This window comes from Salminus brasiliensis, chromosome 22 (genome assembly GCF_030463535.1).
Source record: "Salminus brasiliensis chromosome 22, fSalBra1.hap2, whole genome shotgun sequence".
Taxonomy (NCBI): domain Eukaryota; kingdom Metazoa; phylum Chordata; class Actinopteri; order Characiformes; family Bryconidae; genus Salminus; species Salminus brasiliensis.
Window position 1 is genome coordinate 16644141 of NC_132899.1, and position 24603 is coordinate 16668743.

The 24603-nt window shown below is 41.2% G+C and overlaps 2 protein-coding genes across 2 annotated transcripts in view; one reads left to right on the forward strand and one right to left on the reverse strand.

Moving 5' to 3' along the window:
• afap1l2 (actin filament associated protein 1-like 2) overlaps nt 1-1188 on the forward strand; it is a 40735-nt gene extending 39547 nt beyond the window's left edge. The window contains exon 19 of the mRNA XM_072666764.1: nt 557-1188. Coding sequence (XP_072522865.1) covers nt 557-583 — 27 coding nt within the window. The 3' untranslated portion in view covers nt 584-1188. The remainder of the gene's footprint in view (nt 1-556) is intronic.
• On the reverse strand, nt 949-24073 carry vwa2 (von Willebrand factor A domain containing 2). The gene is made up of 15 exons (XM_072666765.1): nt 23965-24073; nt 20250-20308; nt 17376-17450; nt 14892-15025; nt 14666-14775; nt 11938-12132; nt 9390-9526; nt 9089-9218; nt 7901-7956; nt 7699-7806; nt 5630-5964; nt 4815-5058; nt 3319-3870; nt 2896-3018; nt 949-2495 (listed from the first exon to the last, which is right to left on the reverse strand). Exons 2-15 carry the CDS (start codon nt 20296-20298, stop codon nt 2362-2364), a joined length of 2382 nt encoding a protein of 793 aa, XP_072522866.1. The 5' UTR covers nt 20299-20308; nt 23965-24073; the 3' UTR covers nt 949-2361.
• Nucleotides 24074-24603: the final 530 nt, after the last annotated feature.

The following is a 24603-nucleotide window of genomic DNA, read 5'->3' on the forward strand; positions in this document are numbered from 1 at the left end:
ATATCTATTTTTTTCACCATCCAAATTACTCAGGTTCAACGTTCACACCCTACAGAAAGACCATCACCTGGACAATCCATTATTTCATTTCTTTACATATGCACTGGTGGGTCAGGAATCACTGGGTGCAAGCACCAATCGCTGGCTTGATCTTTATTTGGAGAGACAAGTCATCAGTTCTGAGGATCTTGCTTCTTCATCCTTGTCTTTGCCAAGTGTGACTACATCATATTTTTTTACTGCTGGATCCTTTTGTTGTCAGTGAAGATTTAGAAGGTGGACAGCTTTTGCCAGCTTGGATTAACTATCAATTGTAGCGTTTTTTTTGTTCAGTGCCATAACCGTTGTTTGTCATCTTGAGTCCCATCACTCTAGCCTTCCGCTTTTCTTACATCTAAGGTTATTGATGTTTCTTCAGGGCTTTACTGTACACAAAATTGTTTTATTGAGCTTCAGTCATAGAAACTTCAGCATTGCCTGTATGCAGAATAATTTCGTGGCATAATATTGGACCTGAGATAAGTAGGATTTTAACCAAGTATATGTTTCTTCACAGGAGTGGGAAAAGAAATCAACGACCTAGGAAATGGAACAAGAGAGAGCTCAAAATGTGACCTAATCAAGACCCTCGACTAGCCCGCGCCTCTGGCCAGCTCAAGCTGTAATGTCTGTTTTAGCCAGGGCTTTTTATTTTTGTAGGAAAGGAGCGAAGACATGCGTTCTTCAGACCTGCAGTCTCAGCTCCCTCAGTCCTCATGGCCCGCCTGCTTTTACTCCAATGAGAGACTGCAATGGTACTGCTCACTGCAGGCAGCTTAATAGAGGCAATGCTGTTGTCTCCCTGTTTTCCCAGCAATGCCACTGGACACTGTTGAATCAATATTTAAATCATTTTTTTATGAAGAAGGGAGGGATTGGAGTATGTTTTATAACAGTGATGAGCACATTGAAGAGAAGAGCGTTTTAATACAGCAAGTTTGGAGAACCATTATTTTTTACATTGCAGCATGCTACAAAGGGTCCCTTGTAACATTAGCCATTTGATACGGTCTAGATTGTAGCCTGGTTCATGTATGCTGGTAGCCTAGATGTAAATACATATTACAAAGCAGTTCAGTTTTGTTCGACTTATTACTGTATGCTAGCTAAAACATGCACTTTTTATTCAAATAAAAATGAGTACCGACATGTGTACTTTTTAAATACCTACTACTAGACCAAACAAGATTTATAATATTTAAAAAAAAAAAAACAAATCACAGATTAATGACAACATTTAACTGATCTTGCTTCTCCAGCAGGTGGCACCCATAAACAACTAATTTGTATGTACATCAAAAGACTAAAAAAATAGTAATTTCAGAATTTTACAGTTTAGAACAACAGATAAGCAAATAAACTTACAAAATGTACTAACAAGCTGTTCCCCATTAGACCTACAAGTCATTAGTGCCTTGTGGCACTACCTAATCAGAATCCGTATTTCTGATTAGGTGGTGCCACAAGACTAATATGACTATGATATACCAATAAGCACACACACAAGTGAAGCAAATAACAGATTATCCTGGAAGAACAGCTGGTTCTCAAAGGCAACGTGTTGGATGCAGTAAAATAGGTGAAGTGTGAAGACCTGAGTGAATTTGACAAGGGCAATCTCCAAAACAGCCAGGCTGGTGAAGTGCATTGGTAGGCATGTACTCACAGTGGTCCGAGGAGACCCTTGCCGCTTAGCTGTAGAGTGCCCATGCCAACCCTTGTCCAGTGTCAAAGATGCCTCATCTCGTCTGATGAGTCTGGTTTTGATTTAGATCACTTTGATGGCCAGGTACCTACGTGTGCTGTTTACCTGTAGAATACGCTGGATCCGCAGTAGATCCACCCCCTCAACTGACGGGAGTTAAGTGCTCAATGGCAACATCTTGGTGTCTGATACCACAGCGCTTCAGAACATCAAACACTAAGAGCTAGTAGACCATGCTCCTCCTGAGGTGAGGCACTAAACTCTGTTGTCTTGCTTTCACAGCTGCATGTTTGTAAAAGCTTGATGAAGAGCAGTCTTTAAAGTTGTCAAAAAGGAAGTGGCTTCCTCAGTCCCTCACAAGAAGTGTAATGATATGTTTACCAGTCTGATCTAATGTTGACAGAGCCGGTGTTACATGTACGCTGCAGAAAGTCAGCAGTAGATAGATCAGACTAAGCCGGTCTAAATCTGACAAAACACACACTTCCTTTTAATGTTTCCCTTTTCTCCTGTTAGGTAATTTTTGACACTCTCTAAAGAGCCAGTAAGTGTGTGGAATGGCGTGTGTGTGCGCATGCGTATGTATGGGTGTGTATGTGTGCGTTTGATCTGCCTCATCACCAGGATTGTGCAGCGTGTCTCCTGCGGTGCTCTTTGTAGCGCTGTTGCAGCTCTTTGCTGCTCATTCGGTGGCGCCGTCTCAGTGCTGCAAGTCTTGGGAGGTCTCCTCTGGAAGGCTGTTGTCTACTTCCTGTAAGACAATGCAACACGTACTGGATCACCAATGGATTCTCCACATAAACAAAGCAAAAACAGTTCCAGCAATTAAAGCTTTCAGAAGATTTAAACTTAACGACATTCATAAGGTGCCTTCCCCAAAGCACAAATTATGACCATCAAAACATTGACACACAAGTGTCAGCTTGCAAGATCTTTATATACTAAACACTAACCAGGTTTATGTTAAAAGTTGTCAAGCTGGGAAATGATTGTTAATCACTGTTTTTATTTTATTATTTTTTTAACCCTTGTTTAGTCTTAACATACTGTATAATATAACGCTGCTTTTCCTAGCAAGTTAATGTATGTTTAGACAGCAGACAAAGGGCCACTACAGTAAATTCACTTAAGAACAGTGATTTGGTACAGACGTGTCTCGCAGTGAGGGCCCTCCCAGCCCTGGCATTCACAGCGATAGGTCCTGTTGAACAGGACACAGACGCCATCATTCATGCAAGGATTGGGCTTACATAGGTTCACCGGCTTCTTCACATCTACACAGAAAGAAGGACAGGACAGAAATGGGGATTACTCATTCCAGATTTCATCTGTCTAAACATACTCTGACTTACTCATCCAAGATCCAATGCTGTGTAATTCACAGACCTAAACCTTTACAGTGTGAAAAATCGTTATTTATTACTAGTGGAGGACTATACTAATCCGTATTATATCGCCTGTAGTTTTAACTGACGTACATCACCGTCATAAAACCCCTATTATGACAGTTTTAGTAAGATGCTTCCTTCACGCATCAGTGCAGTTTTCCCTGCTATACCCTCCCCTCCTCTCACCTGCACACACCATCTGCACCAGCACATCCTCAAAGTACTTCAGCTCCTCGTAGAAGGGCACCGTAATCACATGATCCTCAGAGCCGGCGATGCGCAACAGGTTCTCTCTCTGCAAGTCTCCTGTGCTGATCACAAACAATGACACCCCGTTGTCCCGGAGCTTCTGGGCTGGCACCGCTGCGTCCTCTGCCCCAGACCCGTCCGTCAGCACCACCACGACCTTGTTGACCCCTGGTCGCGCTCCTTTGCCCACTGTCAGGCTGTGAGAGTGGACATGGAGCAGCGCTGAGCCTGTGGATCCTCTCCCACCCTGATAGGATGCCTCCCCCACCGCTCTCAGCACAGCCGAGCCAGAGTCATGAGTGTCCAACTCGAAGACGGACACGGGCTGTCTGCCATAGACTACCAGCCCCACCTGAGCCACATCTCGGTTAATGTCAAACTGCACAGAGGTACTGCGCACAAAGTCCTGCAGGTGGATGAAATTGTCTTTGCCGACTCTTCCTGAAGCATCCAGGACGAAGACGATGTCCACTGCCTGCCCCAGACACCCTGCAAGAGACAAAGGAATTCAGTCGGTTACAAAAAGGCAATTATAACCAGAAAAGTGCATTTCCTGAAGGAAACAATAAATAGTTTGAGTGCAGCTTAAGTGCTTCCTACTTACAGGCATTTGCAAGACTGTTGCTATATGGTCACAGGGGTCAAATTGGGATTTTTGCCAGGTGGTTTCTATGGTATCCTAGATGAATGTATGGTGCACAAGGGCTCAGAGTGGTTCAGCAGTTTAATGTGCTGCCAGTATGGCCCGGAGTTTGTGAGTTTGAATCCCAAGCCATGCTGCTTTGCCATCAGCATCCGGAGTCTGAGAGAGCATAATTGGCCGTGCTGTCTTTGCTTTTAAGCCAATCTTGGTTGTTAGCTGGTGTGATGTAGCAGGGGACCCGGCACTTTCCTCCTGCCTATTAATGCCAGTTAACAATTAATGTTGGGAGGGGACTGCTAGTGCTAGAGTGAGCTGCAAAAAGCTATGAGGAGTTTGTCTTTGTGAAATTGGGACTTCGTCAATACAGAATCAAGGGTAACGTAATGAGGTCTGTGTTGTTTATATTCTCTATAGTACACTAAATAGTTCCTTCAATCACATGTGTGTATATTTTGTGGTTTTTAAATTGCCTATGATTCAGAATAACCTGAATCGGCACTGATGGCCTGCGAGAGATTTACTTTTGTATATAGAATGACAGAATGTCACAAAAGCACAATGAATTTCACAAAACACAATGAAATGTACAGCACATTAACAGAAATATCCTGTAGATCAGGTGGGAAAATGTGTATCGGATTATTAGACACTCTTGCATGCATCAATAAAGCATGGAAGACATACTGAAGTGTTGTAAGACAGGAAAAGGAAGGCACATTGGTACTGTGGGCAGCATGTATCCTGCTGGATCTGACTAGGCTGTATTGCAGTAAAGGCAGATAAACAATACCTTGGTTGTCCACGCTGCAGATTTTGGCTCTGAGCTCAGGGATCTTGGCACTCAGTCTGTCAGGAGTGCTGTAGGTGATGGAGCGCTGAGGGTTTCCTGTGATGTTGTTGATCTCCTCCCTCATTCTCTCCAGCGCCACACCGATGATGAAAATCTCTCGGTCTCGTGCGTATTTCGCAGCCTCCACTACAGGATCAGCAGACGGTGTCCCAGTGATCAGCACCACCACCCGTGGCAGATCATCCTGAATGTATAAATGTAGGTGTGAAGAAAGCCACCATGTTTTTTTTTTGTCCCTACGAGGGCACCTATATGTAACTACAATATGGACAAAAGTATTGGGACACTTGCATATTCACTGTTGCTTCCGAAATCAAGGGTATTTAAAAATAGTTTATCCTGCTTTTGTTAGAATAACTGTCTCTACTGTCCAAAAAATGCTTTCTATTAGATTCTGAAGCACTCGATTCTGAGAATCTGACTGACTTCAGTGACAAGAGCATTAGTGAGGTCAGGATGTTGGATGATCACTTCCCTGCCTTATCCCCAAAGTACTGGATGATGCACCATCATTCAGAGAACACAATTTTACTGCTCCACAGCTCAGTGCTGTATACAGAGCTGTATATCCCAATAGATCCATGTGTATCTGCTCCAAAGAGTGCTATTCTATTGGCAGTACTCTACAGGGACTGGACAAGCTGTGTGTTTTTGCACATCTCTATAAGCAATTGGGTGCAACTAGCTGAAGGCATGTATTAGAAGGCATAATTTATACTGATATCAATATCAGATCAGCAAAGTGACACCCTTACTTGGACATCAGCGAAGACCGGTGCACTCTGAAAGCCATGGCGTGTGACGTAGCGCAGAGCATTCCCAGTCTTAGCTTCTCCCTTCCTGTACTGCAGAGACTCTACGGCTCGCATCAGCTTTACTGGCTCTCTGTGCTGCCCGATCAGCGTCTCCAGCTTCACATCACTGCCGTACTGGGCCAGGCCAATCTTCACGGGGGCGTCTGAGCTCAGTACAGCCTGCATGAAGCGCTTCAGGAAAGATTTGAAGCGCAGGAAGCCTTCGAGGGTGAGTGCAGTAGAGCTCTCCACCAGGAAAAGCACTTCCACCGAGCAGTCCAGTGTCAGCATGGGAGCTGGACCCAAAAAAAAAAAAAAAAAAAAAAAAGGGGGGGGTATGGTTCAATGCTGTACTGATTAATGTGACCTCGAGTCCCACACCTGGTGCAGAAGCTCAATGCTTGATACCACATACTTAACATACCACTTCTGTATAATGCATGTTTTATTTTGGGGTGAAATCCTGGGCTTCAGACCTAGGTTTAGGGGTGTGCGCTACGATAATACACATCTACAACATCGGCCACTTAGATGCTTCATAAAGAAGAAACAGCCGAGAACAATCAATAAAAAAGTGGTGTCTCAAATTAAAACATAATGCCAGGAAGGTATTTATTAGTTCATCAATATAAGTTTATTTAATATTGTATTATGTGCTTATAATTTTTTATACGTTTGTTTATGATGTCAGTTGTCAAAAAATTAACATCTAAAAAGATGAAGAATATATATATTACACATACACCAGTATGTCTCTCATGCAAAAGAAAGCTCTGCAAATAATCTCCTAATTAAGTGAAGGAGCTCTTAAGATCTAACTGGGGTCACCAGTGTCAGAAAGGACTGGCTGAGGAATCATGTATCATTAGGTCAGGGACCATTAAATTTATTAAATAAAAAAAACAAGTGTTGACTGTTTCAGTCACTGACCCTCATTAACTGAACCCCCCTCCATTTACTTCAGCTGTCCATTCCAACATGCATTACCTTCCCCTAAGCCTTTGAAGCATAAAATAAATTCTAGTGTTTAATTATTTCCTTGTTCCTGGACTGGACTTAATTACACAAGTGTGGGTTTATGTACCAGAAATAATCATAATTCATTTTTACACAACCATTTTGAATCTAAGGTATAGCTTTGGTTTTGTTCAGCTTAAGAGGTTACATCATTTGAAATGAACCATTCAGGGTCCAGTTTCCAAAAAGCATCTTAGCGTTAAGATCATGTTACCCAGTAGAGAGAGTGTTCATTGTGATGCTTGCATGATCACCTTTGAGCTAAGGGGCTTTTGGGAAACACAGCCTACGTCTCTGATGCTGGGCCTCACATATAAAAAAAAAAATGCATTCTGCAGGTAACTACTACTTTAGCGCTCGTCTGCCAAGAGTCAAACAATTTAGTCAAAGAAAACTAGGACTGACTGGCTGGCTGCGGTTATGCTGTCGAACTTTCCATGAGCAAGCATGATTGTGATGGTCATTTTTCAATTATACTAGCCCTTTAAATTAGAAAGTGTGTATGTGTGCATGTTTTTTAACGTAATCGACAGGGAGGGAAGAAAGCCAGAGGGAAGTATTAGAAGCATACTATGTACAGGACAATGAGCTAGGTTCAGTTACTTGGCAACAGTGCTGGGTTACAGGGTTTGTTGCGTATCAGTGCAATAAGGTGGATGCTATGGGAGTATTTAGAGATGAGGAATGTGTGGGTTTTCACTCTGGGCAAAATTAGACTGTGCTTTTCATCAGAGGGACACAAAGCCTCGGAGGGGTTGAGGAACACTCCAGCCAAGCGTGACCCAGTCTGAAATCTGACCTCCACTGTAACCCAAACCCATGCCAACTGAAGTGAACTCACAGCAACACCCTCACACACGTTCTCACAGTGCAAGCTTGACAGCTGCGACCGCACAGGCAGACCAACGAACCGGCCAAAGAAAACATATAAACCGCATTAACCACTGTGGACCAGAGCCAAAAACTAGTGAACCTTTAGCCGGGGTGGCTATGTAGAGGAGCGTGTGGCTCACCACAGTTGGGGTCACTTCCGTAGCCTGCAGGACACTCGCAGTGGTATTTCTCCAGACCTTCAGACACACACGTCCCACCATTCTGACACGGCTGGGAATCGCACGGATCTGAGCAGGGAGAGGGTTTTTGGTTTGGTCTCAACATTTACATTTATTACATAGATGTGTTTAAAACTAACTCTCCCTAACTCAAACATCCTACCTGAGCATACTGTCCGGAGACAGACTGTGGGGAGCATCTTGTAAGCTTTGGTGTACCTGTTAGAAAGTATGACATCAGTCAATGTGCAGAATGCTGATAGATTAAGTATACTTAAACATGATGCACTTCAGTAAAGCTTTAAATATGCTTACACAAGTACCTGAACATGATCATAACACTGCAGTGATATCACAGTCATACAGTGTTTCTTCTGTTACAGCCTAAAGTCATACTTTAGAGCACAATATTTATAGTTTTGTCAAAAACCTTGCATCTCTATTTTCCATTTTTCACTTTTTGACATAACGTGAACCTGGCAGTTGTTCTTTACCATGTATCAAATGTAATGGTGAATGGACCAATACAAAATCTCCAAAACGTCCAGTAAATGTTTGGTATAGTTGCCATATGTATTATTATGGTATTTATGGTATTTACTTGCCACCTATAATGTTTGAAATATAACAGAAAAAAGTGTTTTTATAACATTAAGCATTTATTTATTTAGAGTTTATTGATATTCTGCATTATTCAGCTTCATGTTCATTAATGTGTCTTACTGAGCATTGTTTACAGTGATGGTAACAAGATGTCCATGGTAACCAGTTTGAGGCATATATGAGCTATTTCTACCTAAACTAATTACACAGATAGTTATTATATATTAAACAAAATTGCTATGCATATGGTGCCTGATGTGTGAGTATTGTAACTTATTTTACAATAGTATGTCTATATTTTACAATAGTATTTCTATTTAACAGCATTTTAAGCTATTATTAGCTTAAAATGTTATTATGTTAAATGTATCATAAATAAATATGTATCCCTATTTGACCATTATAAGCACTACATTTCAAAACTGTATGTTGTACGTTTTGGTAGATATCATGACCCCGGATTTCTATCACCACCACTGTGAGGTCTCTGTGACAAAGAATATTAAAAACAAAAGTAGGGTGTCCTTAAACAGGCAAACATATTTTTGCTTCTCCAAATGGCAAAATGTGTGAAATCTTATAGAACAAAATCGCATATATATGTAAAGGCCCTACCCATGAATCCCTACACTGAAAATTCATTAAATTAAGAAAATAGCTATTTATGTTATGCACAACCTAACCCTTCAAACGCAGACAAACAGGAGGTTGTGTGTGAGTAGGTGTTTATCAGTGGTACTTCTCTTGCCTGTAGAACGGACATAAAGAAGTATATGGTGAAAAGCTCTTAGATCCCTTCCAGCACATAAAGTTTCCTTGCAGTTCTTTGATGGTCTCCAGAGTTTTCCGCACACACGCATAAGACTCCGCCTTACACCCTGTGAACACACACACACACACACACACACACACACACACACACACACACACACACACACAAATGAACAGCTTGCAAGAAGCTCCAGCTGCTCTATTGACAGCGAGAGCAGAGAGTGTGGAGAGATTAGGCAGTCATTCAGCAGCTCGCAGCCTGAGGGCTGAGAGCGTACCTGAGGGGATGGCTGTGCAAACGGAGGAGAAGGAGGAGAGGGACGTGATCAGCCCATTCACAGCATCACTGAAGTGCTCCGCAAAAAATACATGATTCTCCACTGGAACACTGGCTATAGAGTGGAGCTCTTCCCATCTGAGACAGGGATGACAGGGGACAGGAAAACACAATTAAAAAAAAATTTTGTAACAGGGTACACTGCTTTTTTTACATTTACAGGCAACACAGACATTAGTTATTAGTACAAGTTATACATTTTTTCAGGAGATGTTGCTAACGAGACTATAAATACATATATTGTCATGACATAACCCACTTGCATAAGAACGAGAAAATCCAAAGTCAAACAAATGAAGTTTCCAAAACTGGAGTTAAAATGATTAAAAGATACAGCGTAATGGGACAAATGCCCCAGGGGCCCATTTTTTTATTTTTTTATTTTTTTAGAGAGAGAAGAGAATATCAAGCTCCACTCTCACTTCAGATCTGAAGATATTCCCAGGTGTTAGGTACATTATTACAGTGGATCGGAGAAGGATGTGGAGATGATCAAGAAGATAATAAAAAAAAACATTAGCTAACAAACTGGTTGCTGGTGTTCTCAGAACAATGTATTGACCACCCAGACCTCAAAATCACTGAAAGTGCTGACCATGGGCATCCTCTCAAGGCCACTATCTCTTCCTGTTCTAACAGCTACTTGAAGTATAATGGTGCACCATACCTCAAAGCCAGTTTGAGATTACTAAGATGGTTAGAAGCAGAAAATGCTGAAACTTGGATTTGGTTGTTGAGACTTCTGTGTTATTTTCTATTAAATTCATGTTTTTGATATTCTCCCTCGACAGTGAAAAATGAAGGTATTTTTATTAACTGCTTTGACCTAAAACAAAATAAATGAAGAGCTGTCTTAATTTATTTAGAGGTCTGGGGATCAGTCATTTACTTTGAATGAGCTGAATAATGGAGAGAGCATGCAAGGAGCAGAGAGAGACAGAGACTGGAGTTGGACACCAGAGCAGGATGAACTGCTGGTGCTGAAAGTGTAGATATATAGCTGTGACGCCTGACGTCTCAGTGCTCAGAGACTGTGCCAGGAAATAGCAATATACATGATCCTGCATCTTTCACCTATGCATTTCAAAAATGCACACATGTCCCTGCAGACACACATATAGTAACGAGATTTGTGGCCCTGAAATGTGCTTAACCGCTAAGACTGTCTCTTCTTCCTCTGTCCAGAAGCTGATGTGGACACACACTGTCAGCAATCTATCAGAATGCGGCAGCCCACCTGTTCATGCACTGGAGGACTGTCAGAAAACTATCAGCACATCTGCTGCCTGTGTAAAGTGCAGCTCCTAATATTTTGACACTAGCTCAACACATCTGTCGAGGTTGTATGATGCCACTTGAGACCTTTCAACATGATTTCATTTAGCACACGTCTACACCAACAGCTTTGAGCAAACACACAATACATTACTGTTCCAAACGTTTGGACGAATCAATGTTTTACAATCCCAAAACCAGTTTGCTTATTCTGATTGACTGGTTTAATAGTAGCAATTTCGTCTTTTAAATAATTAACTGTATGTTAAGAAGCTGTGCAAAAGCAACAAGAGACACCATTATGAAAGAATATACAGTACAAACAGCATTTACAATGCCAGGTATTTAAGAAGCGGTGATTAATAACAAATATAATTATACACTTACTGAGAAATTTATTAGGAAGACCTGTACACCTACTCATTAACACAATTATGTAGCTAATTGTGTGGAAGCAATGCAGTGCTTAAAATCATGCTAATACAGATCAGCAGCTTTCAATATTTTTTTTTTTACATCAACCATCAGAATGGGAGAAAAGGTGAAGAAGGCTGGTTATGAGTATTTCTAGAATTTAATGAAAATGGTGCAATAAATAAAGAAAAAACATCTTGAAAAACATCTTGTTGGTGAGTAAATGGCCAGACTGGTTGGAGCTCACTGAAAGGTTATGGTAGCTCAGAAAACAACTGTGTACAAATGTGACGAGCAGAAAAGCACCTCAGAATGCACATCTCATTAAGCCCTGATGCGGATGTGCTACAACAGCAGACGAGCACATTGGGTTCCACTTCTGTCAGCCAAGAACAGAAAGCTGAGGCTGCAGTGGGCACCAGCTCACCATATCTAAAGTCAACATGATCACTGTCACTGTATCTGAATCCTATAGCACAACCTTCTGGATGTGGAACAACAGGTGATTTGCAGCATGAAAATGCTCCAACAAAATCTGCAGGAATTGTGTGACACAATCATGTGAACATGGACCGGAATTTAATAGGAACAACTTGCAGAATTGGGGCTGTTTTACGAGCGAAATGTGCTCAATAAGTGTATAAATTTAGTACATTACTTACTAAAACACACACAAAGTACCTTTATCTTATTATTATTAATATGATTTCAAATTGTTGAATGATATTGTTGAGTTAAAAAGTCTCTGTGTGATGTAAAAAAAAAAACCCAAAAAAAACAACCCTTGGTGTGTGTTATACCTGGGGTAGCGGAGGCCGACAGCAAACAGTGAGACTCCAGACTGCTTGAGCTCAGAGGCAGCCAGCTGCACAGCACCCTGGGACTTTCCATCAGTCAGGAGGATGACGATGCGAGGCACGGTGGAATTCCCTTTGCTGGGAAAACCCTTCCTCAAAACATACTTCAAGGCCAGGCCTGTTTGGGTGCTCCCTCCTCTGAGAAAGAGAAACAGAAAAAGCTGGGTAAAATGAAAGGCTGGTGAAAGTTATGACATTCTGATGTGTGCAGAACAATCGAAGAGGAATATCATCCTCGATTTCTGAAAGTGGACTCCAGCTCCGTTGCCCAACCCTGACCATGGCCGTTCACAAGGTCTCATCAGACTGCAACATTTATTTGATGTTTCTTCAGCTGTTTTGGTGTGTTATTGTCTGACCCTCTTGCAGCTCTCGTAAAGGTTGTAATGCTGTCATTTTATGTGCAAAGTGCTAGCTAGAGCAGTGGCCTCCAACTGTGGTCCTGGAGGAACCCCTGCCCTGCACATTTTAGCATTTGCTCTGCTCCAAACACATCTGATCTAGCTAATCAGCTAATTACCAAGTCCTTGATGAGCTGTGTGTGTGTTAGAGCAGGAAGCCACTAAAATGTGAAGGGCAGGGGGTTCTCTAGGATCATTGTTCTACCACCCAGTCTGAAAAAGACATGATGTCCATGAAGACTGTCCGAATTCCAGAATGAGTGAAAACTATGAACTGGGTGTATTACAGACAACACAGCGATACCCAAAGACCAGGACTGAGAATCCATGGCCTAAAGTCTCTCAAACCACAAGCAGTTTTGATTCCACTCAATAAAACCATGATTTAACCACAATGTCTGCTGACAGTATTTCTATATGGCACTCTAATCCATGATCTCTTCCTTCCTGCCACTGGCATGCAGGGGGAAAACAGGCACGCTGCCAGCAGGGATCCTAGAGCTGCAGTTGTTCAGCAAGGCTGACAAGTGCTGATATCTTTACAGGGCTGATCTGAAATGGTAATTTCACACACTGTTGGGGCAAATGGTATGTTCCGACTGCTGTGGGAACAAGCCAGCTGTCTGTGTTGGGGAGGGGTGTAAATCCGTTAGCTGACATTAGCACACTAACAGAGTGGTCATTACAGAGTACAGTAGCCACAAACACACTGCATTAACCCAACCATAAAGCATCAAACACACGTTTGCATAAACACAATGTCAATTTTGCTCACCAGAATATCTTTTTGATCTCCTGAGATTCAGCATCTAGTTTAATTTTAAGGAAACACTAGGGTTCCTTCAATGCTTAGTAAAATAGTCATGTCTAAAACAGCATCCTTAACACCACTACTATTGAGAGCTGGGGGCACTCTTGATGACAATGCGGCAAAAAGAATGAAAAAGAGTAGACCAAACTTGAGGTAGGGTGATCAAAGGTCTTTTTTTTCCTAGCCCATACATGACCATACACATCTTTTATTTGAGATGTGAATAGTGCATTCAGACACAATGGTTTAATTGTGTAAAATGTTCTAGATTTCGCAATGATTTCACATTAGTGTTTGCCTGTACAGTCACCACACATTCTGTGTGCGGATTTTAATATCTTCTAACCGCAATGTACCTGCAACAAGATCAATCATTGGCCAAACCGCTTTCCACCACAGCCAATTAACCACAGCCTAAAATGTGTAAATGCAAATGTAAACACAAACCATCTAGACTTAACCTAATTTTTTTGTAATTAATGTACTTATTCATTTCTTACATAGTCATGAAAAAAAAAAACATTATGTAAGGTGGTAAAACTAAAACAGTTATTTCTTTCAGACTTTAATATTAAAGACATACTTTGAACTGAACGGAGATTTAGCAATATAGAATTTAGGGCTATTAATTAGTTTTGGTAAATTACTAAACATATGTATTATTTATTAACATAGTTGCATGATTTTAGAGATATTCAACTTTCCCAACCTTAAACACACACTGCAATTGTGTCAACCAGATTTTGATGTAGATCTTTAAAGTACTTTAAGACAAGGAAATTGTTCTCCTTTTTGTATTGTTTTGTAAGCCCTAACAAAAAGTTTTCCTTAGATTCATGATGTTCTTTTAAACCGCAGAATTGGCCGCAGTTATACTCTTATAATGATGGACCTCATTGTCCTTGTACATTGAACAAAAATAAGAGAACACTGCTGAATGTCAGAATCTCTGGAAAAACTGTCGTTGAATAAGGCCTTTTTTTTTTAATAAAGCATGAATTTGATAATGCATATCAGTGGAAAATTTTGTCTTGGGCAAAATTGGCAAGTGGCATGAGAGGAGAACTTACTGGTTTAATAAAAGAAAGCATGCTAACCACAACCCCACCAAGTCACATGGCTAACAAAAGCCGTCTTAACAGGCTCCTCCTCAGTTTCACATGGAAAAACTCCAAAAAGTTCCTCAAGGACTTTTAGCTTTTAACAGTGTACATCTCCAACTAATGTTACGCTTTGCTCAGTTTTGTCTAGAACAGTGTTTTCTAATCCTGTTTCTTAATGCCTTTCGATCCCTTCCCTGCCTCAAAACACCCGATTCAGATCATTAAGCAATACGTTTAGGGGCAGAGAAGAGTTAGTTGAATCTTGGATTGCATTCATGGGGGTCATGGCATTGCGGTAAGGGCTCCTATCTTAGTAAAACTGATTTAGGTCAGGAGACACATATGCAATGTTATACCTGTAGTGTATTTTCTTGATGCGCTTCCCCAGGTCCTCCTTACTGCTGTACGAGTCCAGAGAGATCTCCAGCCTGGGTGCTGAGCCAAACACGATAACTCCCACTCTCACCTGAGGAATGCACATAAAGGTTTTTTACAAAATACTTTAACCTGGCTCACATAGGCAGTTTTAAAGCTAAGGATAAAGTGCTGTGGACATCTTAGTGTGGTTGGGTGTTTGCTGACCGTGTCTGGGCCGATGTCCAGAGCTTCACACAGTTTCAGAACACAGTGTCTAGACCTCTCGAAACCACCCTTTCCAACACTGTAGGAGCTATCCATCACAAAGAGGACATCCATGGCACCAGAACACTTCATCACTGTCCACAAGCACAAAAAAAAAAACGTCATTCAGAAAATATACCCATCATACACTTCTACATTCATTGATATTGACATTACAATGCAGTCTCTTCTGTCATTAGTGATACACATTACCAAAGACAGACAACAATCAGAAAGTGTGTATTAGTATTTTGTTTGTCATCCTCTGATCTTGATGACCCCCCCCCTTCACTCACTCACTCACTTTCATAATACTTTCTTAAATCATCTTAATTTGCTTCCCTTACATTCTTCACTTCTGTTCATGGACCTCCTACAAAGGTTGGATTGTTGTTCTCTCCACATTTCCCAAAACAGGCCCACAAGTTCTCAATGCTTAATAAATCTGTAAATGTCATAACCTAAACCTTCTTACTCTTTAATATACTTTATCACTTGATGAACAGTGCAGCATCTTGCATTGTCATGTTTGTGAAGATGCTTCAAACACAACCACCCCAGGTGGCAATATACTGCAATATTGTAAAAAAAAAAAAAAAAAAATACTGTGTGTGTTGTTTTTTTTTTTAAACAAATTTTAAGAAAACTGTCATACTATAAAAATACAACACAATTTTCATCCAATCATAATAGTGGGATCTACAGACACCAATCTTTTCATGTAAACTATTCATCTATTAAATCTATACTGTGCAAAACAACATTACGATACTTCAATACATCAATATTTTGTTTATAGATTTATGTCTGATCAATTGTTAAATTAATCATCATCATCGCTGGTTATTTAAAGTGGTACTAAAAATGTTATCTAGCAATATATATATATATGTATAGAAGATCTAATGGAAAAGTTGCATGCATTATTTTTGCTGTCTATCTATACAATCATGCCATATTTTATCTCATGAACTTTAATTTTTAATACATTTAATGGCTGTAGTGTAGTTTTCTTTTATTTGATATCAATTTAATTAATTCATTTGTTTACATATACTGAAAGAAATCCACCATAATTCACAAGAACAGCATTAGAATTATGCAATTTACTTGGAAAAAGATTTTTCCTGTAGCACAGGAAGTAATAATTACTACCACACAACAACTGTTCTGTATCTGACACATGCTTGCGGCAAGTCCAAGCTTATTTTTCCACCAAAGACATACACTTATACACACACGCATACACACACATTCACAGACACAGACGACAAGTTAGCTCTAGTCAGAAGGCTAAATTATAATGTGTGTAACTGTCAGGTTCAAACCCGCTGCCTGTCATAAAGCAGGTGATTGGACAAAAACAGCATGCCAGTGTCTGTGAAAACACGTGCGCACACATACACACACACACACACACACTCACTCCCTTTTCAGATATATAAATGAAGGCCTATCGTTCCCTAATACTCTAATTAGACAGAGACATTTTCACAGCTTCGTTAACAGGGTGGAGAAATGTGACCTCTTATCTCTGTAAAGCTGCTTTGTGACAACATTTGTTGTAAAAGGCCTATATAAATAACATTGAATTAAACATTGAACTGAATTGAATTAATGCTGGTTAATACACTTGCATTCAGTTTTCAATAACATTAAGACAGTTTGTTGTAGATCCATGTAAAGAAAATTTGTATTAAAATGATACAACTACATCAAACTGTAGAAAGCCATAAAAAACATAATATCAAATCAAAACAAGTGAGGTTATTAGCCTACAAGAGGGAAAAATAGCCTAAATAATAACTTGGGGGGGGGGGGGGGGGGGGGACAAAACAAAATAAAATTAGCACCACCTTTTAATACTTATAACTTAATACTGATTCACCTTGTGACAAAAGGTCTAACCATTTAAAGCATGGACTCCACAAGACCGCTGAAAGAGCCCTGTGGTATCTGCCTCCGAAACTATAGCAGCAGATCTTCGTAAGTTGTAAGGTGGGGCCTCCTTGGACTGCATGCTCTGTTGCCAGTTTACCAGTTGACCTTTCTTGGACCACTGTAGGTCAGTACTATCCACTGCATACTGGAAACACCACAAGACCTGCCTGATGTTTTGGAGATGCACTGACCCAGTAGTCTAGCCATCACAGTGTGGTTTCTATCAAAGTAGCTCTGATCCTTATGCCTGGTCATTGGTCCTGCTTTTAGCGCATCACCTTCAAGAACTGACTTTTCACTTGCTGCCTAATATATCCACCCCTCGACAGATGCCACCGTAAATGAAGGTGACCAAAGTTTTTCACTTCACCTGTCAGTAGTACTAATGTTATGGCTGATTGGTGCATGCACTTCCATTTAACTACACTTCCTACTAGTTAAATGTGGATACTAGTATGCCACATTTCAGTGATTGCGATTCTGTGATGAGCAGCACATACTCACTTTCCCCTGCAGCATTGATCTTCATGATGGTTTCATGATCAGTCTGGATTTCCTGCACAGCAGCACCACAGAGAACTGGAGAAAGAGAACACCACTTTAGATAGCAGTCCAGCTGATAACTTCAAGGTTTATGAAAGCCCCCCAATGTATGAGCTTATGAGCACACAACCGTAATGTGATGATAATGGTTTAATGAGGCTATTCGAGATAAAGTGCAGCAACTAGTAAAGTCAACGACAGGGAACATGTGTGAAATGACAACCCCCTTATTTGAGCACTATTTCAGGGCAGCTGAGCTGACCCTGGCCCCAGGCATGGCTCTCTCTGTGTATAACTCCTGGTGTTTGGCTCCTTTTGGAGGGATAATTTAGAGCCATCAGCATTCCAACAACGCCCACTGAACATGCAGAAAACAGTCACCCTCGTGCTAAAGGGGTTGCTTTCTTGACGCTTGACTGAGCATGGCCCGATGCAATGCTCTCCCGTCTCGCTCTCACACACACACACACACACAATAGGTGATTGAGTGGAAGAGGGTCACGTGAACAGCTGACAGGGGACAGCCCTGACTCCCTGTGCCCTCTCTTTCGGAAGGGGGTCAGACATGCAGCACTGAGTTAGTCTAGAGTTTTGGGCACTACTTATGTCCACTGGATACAACTTATATACTGCTTTATATAGTTCGGAAAATTAAAAATATCTTGTTACAAAAAGTTTGTACCAAAATATTGTTCTGATGAAATTTTATTACTTTGGTGATTAAACATGACAATCACCAAACATCCTGTTATTAAGAGAGCTGTATCTTGCTTCGTGAATTGGGAAAAGAGACCTGGAGCAACTGGAGACTGCCCTGTTAAATCTGATTGTCTTGACCAACTTCATTAAATTTGTCATATGAGCTAGGTGTTTCGCTTTGCAACTGTCCTGCCTCATTTTAGGATTATACACAAAACAACAACAAACAAACACCTAGCTAGTAATGTAACCAACAGATCTAGCTAAACACATTGCAACCTGTGGACACAGACACCCATCACACTTTAATGGAATGAATATAATGGCTTGAACATGATGTTGGAACATGTTTTTGGTTGTTAGGCTTAAATTAATTGACTACAAATGTTAATCACATCAGACAACTGAATGAAGGATGGCGGCATATTTTGCTACCTACACAAAGACTTCATAGAACTAAATCCCAATTATTTAATCAGTCTACTCAGGCTTTAACAGAGCTCAGCAACACTGTGATAAATAATGACAATGATCAGAGAGTGACCAGTGAAGTTAACATAGTGGACTTGATAGAATGTATTCTTCATGTGCTATTCAAGATGTAGACGTGTCGTTTGTTAACATGTCATATACATAATTAACCTGCCATGTACATGAATCACATCGACTATGACAGAATGCCTTTCCTACACAGGAGACCTATGAAGAGCCGTAGTGCTCTCCATGGTGATAAGCCTCAACTAGAAAAACCTGCAAAAGCCCCTGAAAGAGCAAAGAGCTTGAAACCCTATGGGGCAAAGTTATGAGGTCATAAAAGCAGCCCCTGAAAGGTTTTAATCCTTTTATTGTGGGAGATGGACGCAATATTGCAGCCTGGTGTTTTGTTCATTCCGCCATTCCAGCGCCTCCTTGCCCAATCACCTCGGACTCCCTCTGAACATCTCATAAAAATATGAGCAAAACAAACAAAATCTCTATCATCAAACATCAAGTACAGCGACAAACTAAGAGGTACTATTCTTCTATCTGCTACTATTCATGGATATCTCTGTAAAACAGCCACTTTCATTTGTCACTCTTTTAGTTAGTTTAGATCAAGTAATGATTATGAACATTAAAATATCTCCAGCAACCCAATAAGCATATCCATGGATCTGCTGATTTCTAACTCTGTAGAACTCATCTTGGACAAAATGCAGGCATCTAGTGGATGAAGTTATAAACTAAATCAGAAAGAATTCTAAATCTATTTATCTTTATACTAGGGCACATTTGGGCTGCATCTTCAGATTTCTGCTTTGAGATAGATGGGCCCAAAAAAGTAGAAGGGCACTGGGGGCCACAAAAGAAACTCCTGTTGTAATCTGGAGAAAATCTGTAAATCCTAAACCAGAAGGCATTTTCATATCACATTTTGAGCTATTCAAGCAGTGCCTCTCAGCTGCTCTACTTTGGTAATTTATGGTGTGTGTCCAGTGCATGTGGAGGAAACAGCAGCCTCTCGACATCTTAATTCAGTAGCCCCATGTGTGTCTGACCTTAGCAATCAAGAGGTTTCTAGATACTATAAGAAAAGTAGGCCCTCATCCAGCCTATTTACGCTTTAGTTGTGGAGATCCCTGCAGATGTATTTCACGAATAGAGTGGAGGGTTAAGAGCCCAACATTCTGTTGCTTGTTGATGTATATCATTTTGTACAACCACAAATAATAAGCATAATAAACACTGAGGTATTTTCACCAACACATTCAAAAAAAGGAAGCAAATCAATGTTTATTTGGTGCTGTAGTCTAATCACTAAGACCTCACCATTCTCTAAGGGCAAATGCTTATTGTGGTTGGACAATCCTATTATTATATCTCTAAAAATTTCTTTTAGAGAGATGGTAATGAGGATGATTGGCAATAACATTTCCGAGGTTCAGCTGCCAAATGAACAGATTCTAGATTTCACAACTGTGGTTTACACAAAACACAGGCATAAACAGACAGTGTGTGCCTTTTTCTAATTTCTGAGAAAAAATAACCTAGTATTCTGCCTTACCTCCATTTTGGTCTAAACAACTTGATTATTGGAATGAATCACAAACCAGCTAATGAAGCTGTGTTTTATGAGAATGTCACACACATTCTTACCTTGAGTGAGCAGGACGACTAGGAGCTGTAGGAGACCGCAGCAGAACATTTTTGGTGACCTAAAATGAGGAGCAAAAAGAAATGTCTTAACATGTAGACAAAATTCTTTTAGGATCCACACAGTCTTTAAAGAGGCCAAATAGCAGGCTTGAAGTGGTGACCATGAAAAAGCCAGGGCCTGAGAGGACTAATGAGGTCCAGAGCAGCTGGGAATGGCTATGAAAGGCCAGAGATGAGTGGGAGAGTGGGAAGAACCCTTTTAGGAATTTTACCACATGAACAAGAGCTGCTGCACTCATACTGTAGCCTACAGTGATATCAAGTGGACTATTAAGGGTACATGTCAGATAGCATTGATTTTAGATAACAGGAATATTTTCATCAGTCTACTCTAGGCTAAAAGTAAAGTAGAATTAGCAGAAGCAAGTAAATCACATCACCACAGCAAGTATTGAACACGAGGAATCTCAAGACAAGCAGTGGGCAAGCTCAGGTCATAGTCAGGCCTGCTGTCGCCAGAGGCTAATCATTGACTTGTGCCTGCTTTCTCTAAAGCAGAGTAAAAGTCCTAGAAAAGCAGCATGACACGAATCATCCAACTCCTACACACACTTCTGGACACTCCAGTCTCATTCCTACAGCTCCAGGTCAAAAGTGCATGTCTTTAAAAAATGAAACACTAGTTAAATCAACACCTCCTCATTGAAGTGGAACATCCATTGCCTTAGGTGAGGGTTTTTTTTTTTTTTTTTTTTTTTTTTTTAATCTCTGTCTTTCTTGTTCTGTTCTCCAGTTTAAAGTGAAGCTGAAGTCATTCAACCCCACCCAAGCTGGGGAGAAAGGCTGGGTCACATAAAAGTGATCTTTTATTTATTCACTAACCACAATGAATTATGCATTGACTACAAAGTGATGGGCTAATTCACCTACAGGAACAGAATACGTCCCGATTCCAGAATGTGATAATATGTGGCTTTCTAAAGAAAAAAAAAAAAAGCAACACCGCAGACTCACTGTCACTCATGGGCATCGTGGTTCACACTATGTTATCATCTTACCTGCATTTAGTCTCTATGAACAAGGAAAATGCACACTGCAGCATTCCTTCAGCTCTACTTAAAGATGGGATTGAGCCGAAGATAGCAATCAAAAACACCTAGTATGCTTTTGATGTGCTTCTTAGAGCAGCGGCATTGACGGGGGGAAGAACAGCAGAGGTGGGGGGGGGGGGGGGGGGGGGGGGGTGTTATGTCTAGGCTGCGGTATCAAAATGGTTAGGTTCCGGGTTTAAGAAGTAGTTGAAAAGCAGGGCTGTTATCAGTTTTCGAATTCAACAAGTTATTATGGAGACGTTCCTGAACCATAAAGCCCTGTACAGAGAGCCTACACTTCGACTGGCTGTATAGTTTATCTACAGACATCAACACCTACCATAGACACCAGGCACACAATACGACATTTTTATGGTGCTACAAGGGTATGAGCTAGGAGAGTGCCACGCTAGAAAACACAATGGGTTAGTATTGTGTTGTAGCCCACCTGTTTGAGAATGGCCACTTTGAGCAAATGCATTAGCCAAATACAGCAGGAATCGCTGTACTGCTGTAAAGTGAAAAATCAGTTCAACCCCCCCACCCAACCCAAAAAAAAGGAAAAAAAGTGAAATACAAGATTTCTGTATGGGGGATTTGAGGGAGCTCAAATGAGAGCCGTCAAAGGAAATATGAACCCTCATCATTGATAAGAGGAAGTATATTTCCTGACCATGAATGGACGTCCAGAAGCAGGCAGCACTGGATCTGCAGTTCATATGGACTTTGGCTTGTAGGACTGATGGATATCTCAGGTATAAGCACAGGACCACCTCTGTGAAACCTGCTATGGAGCCATTTCCTGATAAGCATCAGAGATCCACATTATAGCTGCTGGAGTTCTTAGAGAGTGAGAGAGAGTATATGAGAGAGAGAGAGACAGAGAGTATATGAGAGAGAGAGAGCACGTGAGCGAGTGTGCTTAAGTGTATCAGGTCCCTTTTATCTTTGCCCTTGTTTCCCATGGATTTCTTACATTCCTGCCTAAAGCTAGGGTTTCATGCGTCTCACGCGTTTCACCATCACTAAATTATCGCTGCTTTAGAGAAGAAGCCCTAATCACCTAGTGGCAATCAATACAGATATGACAGACAGATGACCCGTCTCTGCCTGACAATATTGGGCTACGCACATAATTATGAATGGCAGGGGTGGCTTCATTCAGGGCTAAATATTGACCAGGTCTAATCCAAGTTTCCATCTCATTTCTGATCTGATCATCTTATTGTCTGCTTTTCATAATCTTATACTGACTAGTCAAAACTTCAGATCTGGGCTGGTGCTGTTACTATTTGAACAGGACGATTTAACACTGATTAAATTATTGAGTTATTCTATGTTTTTTTTGTTTGTTTAATTAATTTGGGTTTCAACACAGTCTCAATACGGTTAAACCTAGTTAAGGGTCTCAAGGCAGCTCACAAAGGGTCAGTTTAGCCTGTCTGTCGGTCTGCAGCCTGGTCCGGCTCTGGATTGTCAGCAGCTTATACCACTACTCTGCAGACAGACTAAAAGACTATGGGCTAGTATGGGCTGCAGGGAAGTATGGCAGCACCCGCCTGCGTGGGGTGGACACCATCCCTACCTATAAGAGCAGGCTTGCCCTTAAACTTTAACCAATTGTCTTACTAACCAAAGCCCACTTAATTTTTTCTGAACACCGCATGGACATCCATTATATTATTACATTACATACTATTACAATGGTACATTTATTAGCTACATGGATTAAAATATATCTATTTTTTTATTTTATTTTTATCTTATTTTTTTAACTTCTTAACACAAATAGTCTATATAACTACCCTGGCCTGAGATCTCTCAGAGATCTGTTCTGAGAGTGTGACAAGTCAGAAGATGCCTGTACAGGGGGTGATTAGAAAGGAAAGGCCTTGGAACCACTTCAGAGAGTTACAGTAACCTCTAGCCTCAACAGTAATGGAGACAAATTCCCCCTCAGACTAACCAGCAGCTTTCAACAGGCAGCAAGCTACAGTTTTGAAGGAGAAAGGCACGTTAATATGTTTGCAGCACTGATAACCTCAGCTGTAGTAAGGTCTTAGGGGGAAAGGTAGGTCGCTAGCTAAAGAGCAGATGAGCTGAGCTATCCGGCGTTATCCTCATCAGTATTAAGCAACAAAATAAACACAAGATAGCTCTATCATGGAGGACCTGTAAACAGAAACCTCCACGCTGTCACTCACATTTGAACTAGCTAGTGCTAATTATATTGTACAGCAAAGTAAGAAAACATTACACAGAACCAATACAACTAAGCAAGTCTCCAAAACAGCTTGGCCAAACCAAACCAAACCAGTTGAAGCAGCACATAGACCAGCTGGTCACCTTGACCTTCGTTGGCCATCGCAAGGATCTAGCAAATGGCCAGCAAAGGCTGGTCTAGCCTTCCAGCTTAATCCCGGCTTTCACTGCAGTCTCTGAACGCGGCACTCTGAAGCCAAACTGTGACAGGTTCAAGTTTCTGTTCATCTGAGGACCGTATCCGCGCTCCCCCCCACACCCCTGGAACCTCACCAAACTGAGGCGTTTTAACTTCTTAACCGCGGCTCGACACAGGACACTGAATATCGTCAGAGGTCGAGCACAAAATGCAAGTATCTTACCTTTTATTATCGCTCTCTGGAAACCGACCTCCTCTCCGTAGCAGACTGTGCGAAGCAGCAGAGGGCAGCAACACACCCACCGTCCGTCTCCAGGCAAAACTGAAACCTCTACAGCTCATCCCACCTCATCCTCCACCCTCCAGCTCATCCCACTACAAGCGTCAACCGCTCCCATTTAGCGTACTCCAACACATCCAACAACACTCTGGGCCCGAAGTACCCCGAGCAATGTGGACCTCCCCCCCCCCCCTTTATACCTCCCTCTAATGCTCAATTAAATTTGAGTTGTACAGAGCTTCCCAATTACAAAGCGGTTCACTGAAACAGAGGTAGCCTAATTAAACTGAGGGCCACACTGGCAGTGAAAGGCTCATAAGAGCAAGAGGAAGTCACAATAAAGTAAAATGGGACTTTAAAGCTGCACCAGACAGTGGAATTCCAGTAAACACAGTTTAGGGCCTATATCCTCCAGTTCACAATACTTTACCTACCAACCAATCCTGGAAAATAGGCTGGTTTTGTTGCTGTGCTTGCAAGACTGATACATGTAAATGCGCCCTGTTCAGTAGCTGCCCGGCATTTGGTCTTGTTCAAACAGGAGCTCAGACTGATGAACACTTCTTGTAACTTAAATGAGAA

Excerpts from the sequence above, each read along its gene's own strand:
- vwa2 (XM_072666765.1), bottom strand. The coding sequence starts at position 20,298 with ATGTTCTGCTGCGGTCTCCTACAGCTCCTAGTCGTCCTGCTCACTCAA. Across the intron at positions 9,527-11,937 it reads GTCGGCCTCCGCTACCCCAG|ATGGGAAGAGCTCCACTCTA; the intron begins GTATAACACACA and ends TCCCTGTCTCAG. Across the intron at positions 7,807-7,900 it reads TCTCCGGACAGTATGCTCAG|ATCCGTGCGATTCCCAGCCG; the intron begins GTAGGATGTTTG and ends CTCCCTGCTCAG.